Here is a 14,932-nt window from a genome sequence, read left to right on the forward strand (position 1 = left end):
AGAAAGCTCTTCTCTCTTAGACTAAGGAGTTTTAAACGCAGCTCACTCTTTGCATCTGTCCTTTATAGAAAGAAGTCCATGCTTTTCAGATAATTTCTTAGAAAGTAAATCTTTAAGAATAAAAAAATAGTTTATTATACTTTGCTCTTGAAGGCCTTTTAAGTTTTCACCTCCTATTATCCCATTCTAGTATCAACAATTATTTTGTAAATGATTCACAATACCTAAATGACATACCAGGTGTAAAAATGTGGCTGTTAATAATGGAGTATACATTCAAATACAGCATTTTTTTAAGCAATGTCAAAAGGGATAGCCCTAAAAGGACACCCTGTTCTATGATATACAGAAGCTACTACCTTCACATGTTGAAGTATCTAGTAGCTACAAATAGTGGCTAAATAAAATACAAATCTTCAGTAAGCAGAATAGAAATTAATGGTAATGAAGTACATAGCCGGGCAAGGTGAAGATCACAGGGATCTCAAAAAAAAATCCAAGTACATTTAAAAAAAAAAAACCCACCACCAACAGCATAAAAAGGTGTTATACCACCAGTCAAAAGGTACTTGCTTAGACTGACATTCTTTAACATGCACATGTAGTGTTAAGTACTTAATTACATACAGCCAGTTACTTTGCTAAGGACTACCAACTGCCAAGAAACTAATGTCATCTCATACTGAGAATGCTAGCTATACCTGTGTTCTCAGCCTCTGAGGAAGGGGTGCTGGTCCAAAAAGCCATTGGATTAGATTTAAAAAGGCTAAAATTAAACCCTAGAAAATAAAGAGTATTTCATTTTTCAACATTTTGAGAATCAAAGTAAAAATGATTGTATAATATAAAAAGCCAGATTCCCTCAATTTATACCTATTTAGCTAGCCTCATGTATCTGGGTGGTTTCATTCTTTGCTCATTTAATAAATAATGGTAAGACTACAAACATAAAATGTTAATAACTCAGTACCACATCTTTTCAGTAACAAAAAAATTAATGAATTTAAGAATGAGCACTAAAAAAACAACTAGTTAATTTAGCTCATGATTCAAGGACACAAATCACTAAATTTTCCTTATTTGGTTCTTGTGCTGTCACTGAAATCTCCAAAATAAACTTGCACACATAATTTCTGTTTCTGTGTGAACTGTAGTAGATAAGCTGATTTAGGGAGAAAAAATTTTTTCCATTGCCCAAAAAGCACTATTTATGACCCAACTTTTAGTATTCTAAAAACTCTATGTATAACATTAGTATTCTACAAACTATATGTATAAAGATAACATTAAAAGCACAAAAGCACAGAAAGAAAGACTAAAGTGCTTACCCTTTTCTAGTGTTTTAAATGTGTAATTAGTTGAGGACTCCTCCTTTGGAAAAGCAGCAAAGAGATGTCTGATTTTACCATCTGAAGACTGTTTGGTATCAGAGTTCTTTGACTGTTCATATTTATTTGGTTCCACTTTTCTTTCAGATCCACTCTGGACTACTGAACTAGTTTCACTATTTTCATTTTTCAAAGGTGCTTTAAAACTAAATCCAAACAAAGATCCAGTAGCTGAACTGTTGCCAAATGCAAATGGTTTTGACTTTTCACTACTAAAAATGCTTTTAACAGATTCTGAACCAAATACAAACTTTGGAGGAGAAACTACTGCTTTTGTTGTTGTTTCCGACGTGCCAGACACTTCAATTTCTGACGTGGCATCTGCTATAATGTCACTCTGAATTAAATCTGTCCTCTCTCTTGTGGTTTCTTCCAATACAGCTACGGCAATTTTGCCACACGGTGACTCTCTGGGAGTGGTCGAATGAGAAACATGAGGTGTTACCAAAGAATCTTTTTCTTGGGCTATTTTTGCTTCATCAAATATTTTCTTAAATGAGTCTGCAACATCTTGTAGCTTAAAACGAACAGCTAAATGTTCTACTTTTCTTTCTCCATCTGCAAAGTCACATGCAGTCCACACCCACACTCTTTCTGTTCCTTTCATATTTTGCAAAGTCATGTCTGGAGTTACTCTGTGATTGGCACAGAGTTTTAACACCTGGTCCCTTCTCATTACTATGCGAACTTGCTTATTATCATAATTCTGTAAAATCTTTATATCGCCAATGCCTCTTTCCTTCCACTGACCAACATCTTTATCATATCTATAGAGTTTTGCTCTGTGACTAAAAACAACTTGTTCATTTTCTTCGCCACTGGACACTTCAACCAGATCCGGTAAAGGTACAACAGGTTCAAAATACTGCCCATCTCTTTCTTCCTCTTGAGTAACATCAGATTCTTCATCAGTGCCAACTGATGTCCCACTCTGATTTAACTTGGCAGGAGATTTAGATGGACTCAAAGCAGATTTAAAACTGAAGTTAAATCCTGTTGTTGATTCACCAAAGCGGAAGAGATTTTTTCTCACAGGGCTATTTGCCAATGGAGAGGCATGTACTGAGCTACTACTTACACTATCATCCAAAGCATCTTCTCTTAAGTCATAGTTGTCCCACTCTAATGTGGGTCCCGTGTTTTCAGGATTTGGTTTGGTGGATGTGTCTAAAACACTTGTACCTGAACTCTTACTGTCTTCATCCATGACTTTGGTTTGATCATTTGTCAAAAATGTTTTAAAGTCTTTTAGGCCACTCTTCATTTCTTCAGCTTGCTGTATTAACTTGGCAGCTCTACCAGTATCCACAAGTTTATGGGGAGTCTGAAGTGGTATATCTAATAGAAGCCGCTGGCATTCCTCAAACTTTTGCTTGAATTCTTCAGCAAGCTCTGGTGTTTTAAATTTTGCTGCTAACTGCTCTAGCTTGGCATCACCATCAGAAAAATCACTAGCTAACCACATCCATGCTCTGTCTGACCCTGAGAGAGGCTTCAGGTTCATTGTAGTCGTTATCCAATGATTAGCACATACTTTCAGTACTTGCTCCCTTCGCATTAACATCCTTAGTTTGCCATTGACTTCATTTTTGAGAATTTTTAAGTTTCCCAAACCTCTTTCTTTCCATTGGCTTATCTCAGCATCAAATCTAAATAATTTTACCCGCTGTGAATAAAGAACTTTTTCATCTTCTTCTCCGGTAACAAGTTCCACTTTTTCAGGCATCTGAACTACTGGTTCAAAATGGATGTCATCGCTGTCCTCAGTCTTATAGGCATCATCATCTTTCTCAAGGTCAGCAGAAGTGTCAGCTTTATCAGGCATTTTACCACTCTGTGATGAGAATAACTTTTCTCCAGCACCTGAAAATCCCTTGAAATTAGGGTCTTTTTTGCCAAACTGAAATCCTTCTCCTGAAGTTGATTTTGCAAGATCTGCAAAAGTGAAAGTGCTACCAGTCTGACCAAAAAACCCACCACTAACATTCTTCTGATTATTAACATCCTGAGCCTGAAAACCAGTGTCATTTTCAAGATTTTCATTCTTCTCTTGATTTCCCAGCTCCTGAATGCCAAACTTAAGTCCATCAGCAGATATAGGGATAGAAAAACTAAATCCTTCTTTTGTTGTCTTAGAGTCTGTATTAGAAGAACCTTGAAATGTAAATGAGGGTGTATTTTCTTGATCCACATGTCCAAATTTAAATCCTTGTTCTGTGCTGCCAAATTTAAAAGATTTTTCAGAAAAGTTATTTTTAAATCCTGTTCCCATCTGATTTCCAGAAGAGTCACTTAACTTTGGTTTTGAGCCCAATTTGAAAGCTGAAGAAGCCTCAGTAACTGATTTATGAGTTGGTTTAGAAGCATCACAAGACACACATTTTAAAGAAGAATTCTCATTTTGTACAAAACAAGCACTACAATCCCACTTTCCTTCCTTCTTGGTGAACACACCTTCAAATCCACTCTTTGGAGCCTTGTTTGTATCTGAAATGCCAGGCGCTGGCATAGTTTGGTTCTGTTTATTTGGATTCTCACAAGCAACACATTTGATGGCATTTGCTTCATTTCGTACCAAGCATGTAGTGCAATCCCACTGTCCCTCTTTCTTAGTGAAAAGTCCTTCAAATCCACCCTTAGGGGCCTTGTTTGTATCTGAAGAACCAGATGCTAGAACAGAAATTGGCTGGTTTTGTTTATTTGGATTCTCACAAGCAACACATTTGGTAGCATTTGCTTCATTTCGTACCAAGCATGTAGTACAATCCCACTGTCCTTCTTTCTTACTGAAAAGACCTTCAAATACACTCTTTGTAGACTTGTTTGACTCTGAAGTACTGAACTTAAAAAAGGAAGGTGCTGGAACAGAAGTAGATAAATTTGTTTTACTTGGATGCTGACAGGCAACACATTTTGTGGCATTAGCTTCATTTCTTACCAAACATTCACTACAATCCCACTGTCCTTCCTTCTTAGCAAACATGTCCTCAAATCCACTCTTTGGGGTTTTATTGATCTCTGAGGTACCAAACTTAAAAGAAGCAGATGCTGAAGTAGTAGATGTAGATAAACTCTGTTTTCTTTGATTCTGACAAGCAACACATTTTGTAGAAGTGCCTTCATTTCGCACAAAGCACTCACTACAATCCCACTGTCCTTCCTTTATAGAATATACAGATTTGAAATCACTGTTGACAGATTTTGGAAGATCTCCCTGGCCAAATTTAAAAGTTTGCTGTGCAAACGAAGAACCATTTTTGTTAGCAGATTTTGTATTCTGACATGCAATACATCTGTATACAGTTGGTTCATTTCTTTCTAAACAAATGCTGCAATCCCAGTGACCTTCTTTCTTTGGCGACATCAATGAAAATCTATCTGGAGTGTTTTCTGGGCCAGTTTTAAGAGCAGAAATAGTTTCAGATAATGATGGGCCAACAAGTTCCTTACTGTTTGGGTTTAGATTTTGGCACGATACACATTTCTTAGCAGTTGCGGCATTCTTTAACGAACAGCTGTTACAATGCCACCAAGACCCCTCTTTCTTTACAACTTGAAATTCAAAATTCATGTTTCCTATATCAGGTTTGCAAATAGCCTTGCTATCATGACTTGAGCCTTCATTTACAATTCTCATAGCTTGACTTGTTGTTATGGTTACATTTGCTCCCGAGGCTTTTAAAATGTTCTGGGCTTCTTCAAATTTGCACTTAAAAAGTGCTGCCTCCTCAGGAGTTTTGAATCTAATAGCAAGTTGTTCTGGTTTGGGTGACTCATCTGCATAATCAAGAGCATGCCATACAAAAGATCTGTCTGATCCAGCATTTGGTGTCAGCCTCATATCTGAATTGATATAATGATTTGCACAAATTTTCAATACTTGCTCCCGTCTCATTAGAAGGCGAATTTTACCAGATGTTTTATGCCTCAGTATTTTTACATTGCCAATACCACGTTCCTTCCATTCTTTGGATTCTGCATCAAACCGGAACAATTTTGCACGATTACAAAAGAATTCTTCTTCATCTTCCTCACCAGTTTTAACCTCAATCTTATCAGGAAGAGGCACTACAGGCTCAAAATGAGGACCATCATCATCATCATCACCATGGGCACTTCCTCCATCTGTTTCATGACTCTTGTTGGCCAGATCTGGAGCAGGTGTTCCAAATACTGATTTCCCTGGACTGTGAAAAGTAAGCATATCATCACTTCGAAGAAAACCAGAATTCTTTTGTTGATTTGAGCCCAAGTTTTCAGTAAACGAAATTCCAGACATATTTTTGCTTCCAAAGTTGAATGTATTTCGATGTCCAATCGTCTGACCAGCTTTTGGGCCACTATAACCATCTCCTTGCAAAGGCTTATCTGAAGTCAGGAGGCCTAAAAGACTTTCACTATTGTAAGTCGTAGAAGGGGGCTGTGTTACAACCTGTGGTGAGGAAAACGTGAAGTCACCATCATTTGATTTGAAGTTTGAATTAAATTTAAAAGGAGCTGGCTGAGTTGTATGTGCAGGTGCTGTCAGAGATGATCTTATTCCTTCACCTGGCACAGGTTGAACAAAATTAGTTTTTCCAAATTCCATAACCTTAGATTCTGCAGATCTTGAACCATGAGCTGCAACTGCAGGTTTTGTAAAATAACCTGGTTCTGGCAAAGGTGGGTTTGTGCTGGTCTGCTGAACATTGTAATTAAAGTAATCGTCGCCCCTGGGTGACAGAATTCCGGTTGCAGGAGACTCGAAACGCAAGGGAGGACCATACATCTCTTGAGAGAACATGCAAGCAGATGAGCTTTGCACTGGTGGTGTGTGCATCTGTTGTGAATATGCATAAATATGCTGCTGAGGTGGAAGCCTATTCATTCCATAAACTGGACCCTAAAAGGAAAAAATTAAAATTTTGGTGAGTTGTCTTCAAAACTACAAGTAATTAGATATAAACCAATTCTCATAAATCTAAAAACACATTTATTATAAGTAAAGATATCATCAGCACAGTATTAAGAACAAATAGTATTACTGTAAAAATAGTCATAATCCTTACTGGAATATAATGAAAATTGCCGTTCACTAACAAAAATATCTAAAAAGGTAATTCTCCTACAATAAGTCCATACAGTAACTCCATCCCCCAAACAGTGTGTCAAATAATGCTAACAATACCGAAAGCGATGAAAACTAATGCTTATTAAGCATTTACTGTCAACTGAGCACTGTTCTAAGCACCTTATATGTTAACTCACTTTAATAACTCAAAACCCCCATTAATTAAGGCATTCTCCTCATTTTACATATGAGGCAGCTAGAGAGAGGTTAAGAAACTTGCCTTAGATCACAGTAAAGCTTAACTCTTAAGTCAGGGTCCAAATGTGCCCAAACTGTCTTCAAAGTGTCACATTTCACTATTGTTGTAAAACTGCATCTTAAGTGACAGATATATATCCACTTCAGGTCTAGAAGTACTTATCACCTAGTGGTTCAGCAAGGACATCCTATTCTGCCAAAACAGAATGATGCAGGACCCACCACCGACCCCCACCCCATTTAAAAGATTCTAAATTTTCACTTACTGTAACATAAAAATAAGATGACTAAGAAGCATATTTCTGTATCTAAAGAAAAATTTCAAATATCTATACCTTGTGGGACATTAAAAGTTTCAATGGTGAACTTTTTTAATTTGTTTGAAGGAAGCCTGAACAATTAAAAAGGAGATTTATAAATGTATAAATTATTCCTTTGTTACCTTTGTGGGAGTAACATTAGCTGCTGGTCTGAGAAGATACTGGGAATTATATGCTGGTGACTGACTATAATATACTGAAGGGCCAGTAGTTGCAACTAAAAAAAAAAAAAACAAAAAACAAAAAAAACAAAGAAAAGAAAACACTGTTAAAAAAAGTCTATACTACAGTTTAGACTATCTAGGCAAGAACTATAAATACAAAAAGCAATAGAAATCAAAGAAAGATATTTAACTACATAGATTTTTAAATTTCTATACATCAAAATACACCATAAAGAAGGTTATCTTATGATAAGGTAGGAGAACTGCTAAATATGACACATGAAAATAAGAGAGTAGCAACATGGTGGTCAACAAGAAGAGTCTCACAAGCATTAAAAAGGATCCAAGAAGAAAGCAGCTGATCCGTTTTCTAAGACAGACTAGTCTGATGATGTGAAAGAACAGTTGTGTTCAACATCAGAAATATTGGAAATTAATCTAGTCACATGAAGGCTTTAAGGAAGCAAAATCTAATGATGAACCTCTTATTTTTGAAGTTTTGAAAACCTGAAGTTTTATAAGCTCAAGGCGAGAATGTTCAGGTCAAAAATCACCTGATGATTTTATGAAAAAGTTCTTACACAAAAAACAAGTACACTAAACAACAGTGTACACACCATGACTGATTCTCATATTAATGTACAAGCTATTTGCTTCAACTGTTTTGTGTGTTTCACCAGGAAACCAAACCAAGAAGATACACATGCTGATGACAAAACTACCAATAGTTATTTGCTTGGCTTAATCCAAGTTTTACCAGAAAGCAAAACACTATGGAAAATTATGCATTTTCACAGAAGAAGAATGGAAATTGAGACCCAAGAGGTGTAAACAGTTCATTTTGAAAAGCACTGAAAAGATCTAGAAAAAGCTGGCCAGTGTACATATCCTCTCCATTGTACAATTATTAGAAAAGTAAAACTTGCTGAAGAAGCCCAAGTTTGAATCTGAAAAATTAATGAACTATCTGGTGAAGATCGTTATTTTGGGCAGAAAACAGACCTAGGAAAGAGAGCAAGCTGATGAACATGAGCAAGAAACCTTAAAGTGTGAAATTCAACTAGTGATTTTATCAGTGACTAGTGACTTTTAATAGTGAAAAAAATACACTCTCATAAACCCATTAGAGAAATAACCTAAACTGAGAAATAGCAACAAAAGAAGAGATAAACTCCAGAAATATAGCCAATTATAAAGTATGGAGTATGCCTAGTATAAAAATTTTTTAAATTAAAATGGACACTACTTTTGCTCTTAAAATTTTTTCATGAACTGGTTAATAGCTAATGTTAGGTGAGAGTGCAGATATGGCATCAATACTGGTGGTTAATGAGTAGGGTAAACTGGCATAGCTTTTCTGGAAAGAAGTTTACCAATACAAAAGAATTTTTTAAATGCCCTGCAAAACTAAATGATGAGGACATATCATTATTTAATAGCAGAAATTGAAAATAACAAAACTGTGAGGGGGAAATATGCAGTACTTCCAAATGATGGAATATCTTCAAAATTTATTTAGTAGAACAATGCTTAAATCCTAAAGTAATACTGAAGGAAAAGGCTAAATCATCTTCATAAGATATAACATGGCAAAAAAAAATGTCATTAACAGTTCTAAGGGCTAGAAATAAATGTCCCAAAATGTTAGCAGAACTCTATGTGACATGTAAGCTTTTTGTTCTCTTTATGTATTCAGTACTTAAGAATACGGTCTTTAAATTATTAATTTTTGTTCTTAAGTAATCTTAATTTATAAAGACAATGAGCATCTTGGTATATTTTTACTTTCATTAAGATAAATAAAATCTGTGAACACAGGAATGGGATATCAGGAGAATAGATCTATTTTCCTTTCTGATCTTGTCAATTAACTGTTTGGGGGCTCTTCCTTTTTCCTTGATTAGGATGTGCTGCTTCTACATATTTATAAGGTAATTACAAGAATAAAATGAGACAATGTGCATGACATGTTTAACAACCAGATCTTTTGACTGTTCATTGAAGAAATGGTGATTTCTTTACCATCATTGAAGCAGCAAATGATGGACTCCACACAGCACTTAAAATGTCCAAGAAAAGGCTAGCCAGTTTACTTATCTTCTATACAATGTTTTCCGCATGGTGCAGTTTTTAAGTGACCAATGTTTGGACTCTTGACATTTCATACATTTATTTATGATTTATGACATTCACTAAGACTTGAAAGATTTTCCTTTATTTGCCTACATTTAGAAGACACTGTTAAAAGAGGATAGTGGTACTGCCTTGAGTATGGTCCTATGAATGGTCACAAAATGTACTAAATTAGGCCATACCTTTCTATATCTTTCCTGGATTAATACCAGTTGGAAAAAAATATGCACTATTACTATTTCAGGAATCTTGTCTCATGTAAACATTTTTATCATCACTTCTGGTTGCCTGGGGATAATGCAACACACTAATAAGTAGCTTTTAAGTTAAACCACCACCAAAGTTTGAACATCAGCTCTATCAGTAACTAGCTGTACAACAGTAAGTTGGCTAGTCTTTCTACGTGCATTTCCTTATCATTAAAATTGGGATTTATAATCATCCCCTACCACTCTGGGTTATTGTGATCAATATTACAATACACAAAGCACTCTTGCACATTTGTCACAGAAAGCACTATTATTATTACCCTTTGGTTCACTGCATGTGTACTGGGTATTTTAAGTGAATGCCTAATACACACCCACACTTATACAAGTGTTCATAATAATCATGCGAAGTAAGTAACAGATCCACATTTCAAATAGATTCAGAGAGTTGACAAAGCACTTCCAAAAGCAGCATGATCTAGTACCAAACTCCTTTCCATCTGTGTGTGATCTATGTATCAACTAGCATCAATAATTCCCCAGAAGTTTAAATTCTAAATTAGCAATCTTAGTTTAAACACTATTATTTAACATTTTTTAATTGTAACAAATTGTTTCACCTCAACCAATACTTTTCTGAGATGCACACTTACGGGTTCTTTAAGTCTCTATAGCCCTTCGATCAAATAAAACTTGTTCTATTTCTGCTTGGAGTTATAATAAAAGTATCAGTAGTTAACAACAGCAGCTTAAATGACATCTGTAGGCATGTATATAAATAGATATATACGTAAACAAGTAGATTTCACAAACTGTCTATGAAAGGACAGGAAAGTACAGTGTTTATACTAACATCTGGAATTATGAACTTCCAACGTACCTGTTAATGGAGCCCCATGAAATGTCTGTGATCCCTGATAGCTATCAGGCACTGAATCTGGTCCGTAATTCTCTGCAGGCCAACGATGAGGGGAGCCTGAATTACTATTATTTAGTTTCAACTCCTGCATTTCTTTCTATTGCAACAAGAAAAAAAAAAATTAGTTCTAATCACTTAAGTATGTTTACCAGAAACAGTGCTATAGCAAACTTAAATTACATAAATACTTGATGCCTTTTAAAGGAGTCTATATTCCAAAAAGATCTGAGAACTGAGGTGCTGATTAAGATCATGATCCTAAAGCCTACTTGCTTCTATTCTTTCATTTCTTGGTAATATTACCTAATTATGCTAAATTAGAGCAAGAATTAACTCTAACCTAAACACCGAATAGCCTCCTAAATGGCCTCATTTGTTTCTTTTCTACACTTGCCTAAATGATCCTTCTAAAGTTCAGTTCTAGCCAAGAAATATCACCTCTAAAAACAAAAAAATCCCTCCAATATCTAAACTTTTTTCTGACATTCACAGCTCTCAATAGTATTAACCCCAAACATCCATCATCATCTGCCCATACTGCTTTACTATTCTATACTGTTAAATATCCCAAATTACCTCCCAATTCTAACTTTCCATACCTGACAGAACAATACATAGTATACTCATCCTTTAGGATGATTTGCAAATGCTATATTAGGAAAGAAAAAAATAAGTAGTAATTGTTCAGAGTATACTATGCATATAATAATACTCCTGGCAAGTACTTAATCCTTAGACAGTTAAATAAACAATGTTAATTCCCATCTTAAAATGGGAAGGATATTGGAAATGGCACAGTTAGAATTTAAAGCAGACCTTACTTACTACAAAAATGTTTTCATGACACCACTCTACTGCCTCAACAAAATGGTATACATACTGCCTTCATACAGAGGGACAGCTAAACCACTGCTATCAGATACCTGTCACTTAATATTGACAACACTCGACTCAAACCCAGAACTGTGCCTAACAAAATAAGTATCTGTCAAGAAACTATTTCTTTTCCTACAGAAACTAGTATTATCAGACTACAGGTTACTTTTAAAAAGAGTATCTAGTATCTCTATATGAGCTCAAACACAAGGCCAGTTATGAGTTTAAAGACAGATTCAGCATGCATGCTTTCTTTTTTCTACATATGTTCTAAAACAGAAATTTCCCCCAAAGCCTTAATAATTGAGGGTCAAAATATATCTTGAATTTTCAAGCTAAATAAATTTCCTCCATTCATCTACTGTATATTTGAAAAGATGTTACAAATCCAAAAATATGATCATAGAGAAAGCAACTGTTGGAAAACTGTTGGTCACTATTGGCATCTGTAGGCACCATAGTATTGAATATGAATATTAAAACAGAATTTTAGTTCTATAATCATAATTATAAAACCCAAGCAACTAGAAAATATGGCAATAGTGGTTTCAACAAATTCTTACTTTAGAGACAAATCACTCAACAGAAAAGAAGAAAGTACCTGACAGAACAGCCTTAATTAATGACAGTGTTAGCATTAGAACTCAGATTTTTCAGACAAGCAGACCTCCACAGATAATGCTGGGCACCTGAAACCTATATGGCAAGTCAGGGCCACAATTTCACAAAATTAACACATAAATTTTCTGTGTAAATTGAAGTTTATTCCTTTCAAAGAGCATTATCCAATTTTCTCACATTACTGATAGCACTAACACCACAATCACACACTGATGATTCTCCATGGTGTAACTTCAAAAATAAGTGACTTACTTCTTGCATAAAGAACTCAGCAGTTATAATCACTACATATATTTAAAACAAGATCATGCATATAACTGTTTCCTTGCACATTTAAGTCAAATTCTTGAATGTTAGAAAAACAGTTTCTGACACATCAATTCCTAACAATTAATTTAACAGTCAAAATGAGAAACTCATAGACCAAGCTTGATTAAATACTTCACTAGTTCAATTCAATCACCTGGGGAATATCCTCTATGCCAGAATGATGCTATTATTTGGATAAGAATCTCTAACTTTGAAGGATTCACATCTGGTGGAGGATATGCACATATCTATAACTTTTTAAAATACATAAAGATGAAGATACGGAAAATATGGTATAATTCTATAATAGCATAGCAAAGTGACATCATAAACAGCCTTAAGAAAAAAGTGGAAAATGGGTGGAGGAATCGGATCAAAACTGGGGTAGGAAGAGTACACAGGACTATGGTGACGGCACCAGGTGAATTCACCAGGTGAATTGGTGCTGGGAAGTCCACGGGAACTACAACCAATAGGAAAAAATGCACAAAATGAAGAATGATGTAAAAAAATAAAGTGAAAATGATCAGAGAAGGAATCTTAGATTAAAAGAAATTAAGGGATTTTACCTTAATAGCCTCTACTTGTTGGCAGATCATTTTCAATAAAGAATTTTGATCTTCTGCCCATCGAGGTGGTGTTTTGGGAGAATACTAAAAGACAACGACAAAACAGTATTCAAAACATTTAGAACAGAAAGATTATTTCATAATGATTCAATTTTTACCCACCTACCTTGTAACTTTTACTTGGTGATAAAGAGTACTTGGTGGGAGATGGTGTAGAATGTTTTATATCTGAATCTGCATTTCGCAAAGAACCATTCTTATAAAGTGGACCTCCTTCACTATAGTCTTCAAGTTCCTGCATGACTGAACTGAGCATTTCCTTTACAGACTCCAGGGGCACAGGTAACTAAAAAGAGAGGGCATAAATCAAGGGCTTTCCTATTTTTGCAAAATACCAATGCATCAACCTCTGAAATAAAAAATTTTCTTACATTTTTCTCTTATGCAATAAACACCTTATGCCTTACATAATAACACGCATAAATTTGCTTTGTATTTTAGTGTCTCCTGACTCTCTGAAGTATATGTTGTTTCTATTATTTCTGCCAGCCACAATGGTAAAGAAGAATGTTAAGTTGCAAGCTCTTCAATGTAAACAAAAAGTTACTGCTGTTCACTGATTTTGAATGGGTAGAGAAACAACTATTAATGGACCAGGCAACAGGAATAATAATTCAAAGAGCACAAATTAATCAGAAAAAATACTTATAAGGTTGAACATAACTGCAGTTAACACTTTCACAGTAATTTCAAACTGCTGAGAGAAAAAATATTGTCCATAGAAGTTTAAAAGAAATGTTCTGTGGGAGAAAAAAAAAGCTACTTTTGATTTCTTAATTCTTAATTGTCAAATTAAGAACTTGTCCTTAGTTTACAACATTTGTTTGGATTACACTCAGTGATAACAAAACTAAATATCCTACTTAGGAACCTAATTTCCCAACAAGTTTTTTTTGTAGGAATCCCAAATTTAAAAAAAGACATTAAGACCTTGGAAATTACTAACATAAAATCAAGGCAAAAATACTTACCACACAATAACAACAAAGTAAAAAAGCCTGCAACTTACTTTCTTGACCAATGAAAGATTTGAATCACTGTCATCTATAATCTTTATCAGGTAATCCCTAGTTTTTCTGAGATAATTTTTGCACTCTTCTTGTTCTTCAGGAGAAAGGGCATCATTTTCAATGTCTTCTGCTTTTCTGTGAAAAATCTACATAAAGAGTGCTTTTATGAAATAATTGTTTTTAAAATAAGAAACTTCTAATTCAAGTACCATATCTACTTACCAGTGCAAGATTCCAGTAAGAAACAACATTTTTTATAGATTCAAAAGCAGTCATAGCATCTTCTATATTTCCATTAACTGCATCCAATACAGCAAATGTTATGTGTGCTTCTTCTTCAAATTCACCAATTTCAGAGGCCTAAGCACATTTAGTAATTTTTAGTCAATTGCCTCTAATCAGAATTATTATATCCAAATGTTTTCCCAAAGATTTTATATGACCTATGAGAATAATGTCTCATACATATTTGTAACAGCCCAGATTTATTTAGAAAGCAAGACTACAATAACATAGCAGTTAACTGAAATAGTTTTGCCTCCATTTCTTGTTTACAAACTGGAAATCCTCAGTTTGAATTAAGTCACAAAAGAATACTCTATTACCTGAATGTCTGCACTATGAAAATGTTTAAACAGAGGATCGACAGGTTCAGGAATGCTGTTCTTTTTTTTGATTGTCTTCAACAATGGCAACACCTTCTTCCAATAATGAACACTTCTCCCTATGTATTCTCGTTGATCATAAAAAGAATTAAGGCTGCTACCCTAAAACAGAAAGTCAGGAACATATAATGTAAGGAAAACAAGTTGATCAGATCTAAAAACTTACTGAAAAGTGGTGAGAAATGACTGAAATTTCAAATCAAGACAAAACAGAATTTCAAATATTAGAATAACTACCTAAAAACCAGTGATCATTCACCTCCCAACTTTTTTAAACACTTTTGATGATGATACCTAATAAGGAAACCAATCTATTTTTTATAAAATTGCTATTTTCAGATAGCCAAATTCTGTTAGTGTCACAGTTTGATTCTAAAAGAA

General features: G+C 34.7%; 1 protein-coding gene across 2 annotated transcripts in view; it reads right to left on the bottom strand.

The window, feature by feature from the left end:
- Nucleotides 1–14,932, bottom strand: part of RANBP2 (RAN binding protein 2) — a 73,612-nt gene that overhangs the window by 23,760 nt on the left and 34,920 nt on the right. The window contains exons 13-20 of one of the 2 annotated variants that reach the window (XM_012731531.1): nucleotides 14,492–14,653; nucleotides 14,109–14,246; nucleotides 13,886–14,032; nucleotides 12,983–13,162; nucleotides 12,817–12,900; nucleotides 10,403–10,538; nucleotides 7,139–7,233; nucleotides 1,329–6,270 (exon numbers count right to left, since the gene is read on the bottom strand). In XM_012731531.1, the coding sequence (XP_012586985.1) occupies nucleotides 1,329–6,270; nucleotides 7,139–7,233; nucleotides 10,403–10,538; nucleotides 12,817–12,900; nucleotides 12,983–13,162; nucleotides 13,886–14,032; nucleotides 14,109–14,246; nucleotides 14,492–14,653 (5,884 nt within the window). Of the gene's footprint in view, nucleotides 1–1,328; nucleotides 6,271–7,138; nucleotides 7,234–10,402; nucleotides 10,539–12,816; nucleotides 12,901–12,982; nucleotides 13,163–13,885; nucleotides 14,033–14,108; nucleotides 14,247–14,491; nucleotides 14,654–14,932 lie in introns of those variants that run through there. The other variant, XM_012731530.1, reaches the window with a different exon arrangement.

The sequence above is a fragment of the Condylura cristata genome, unplaced genomic scaffold (genome assembly GCF_000260355.1).
Source record: "Condylura cristata isolate star-nosed mole 26May11 unplaced genomic scaffold, ConCri1.0 scaffold00031, whole genome shotgun sequence".
In the NCBI taxonomy this organism is placed as follows: Eukaryota; Metazoa; Chordata; class Mammalia; order Eulipotyphla; family Talpidae; genus Condylura; species Condylura cristata.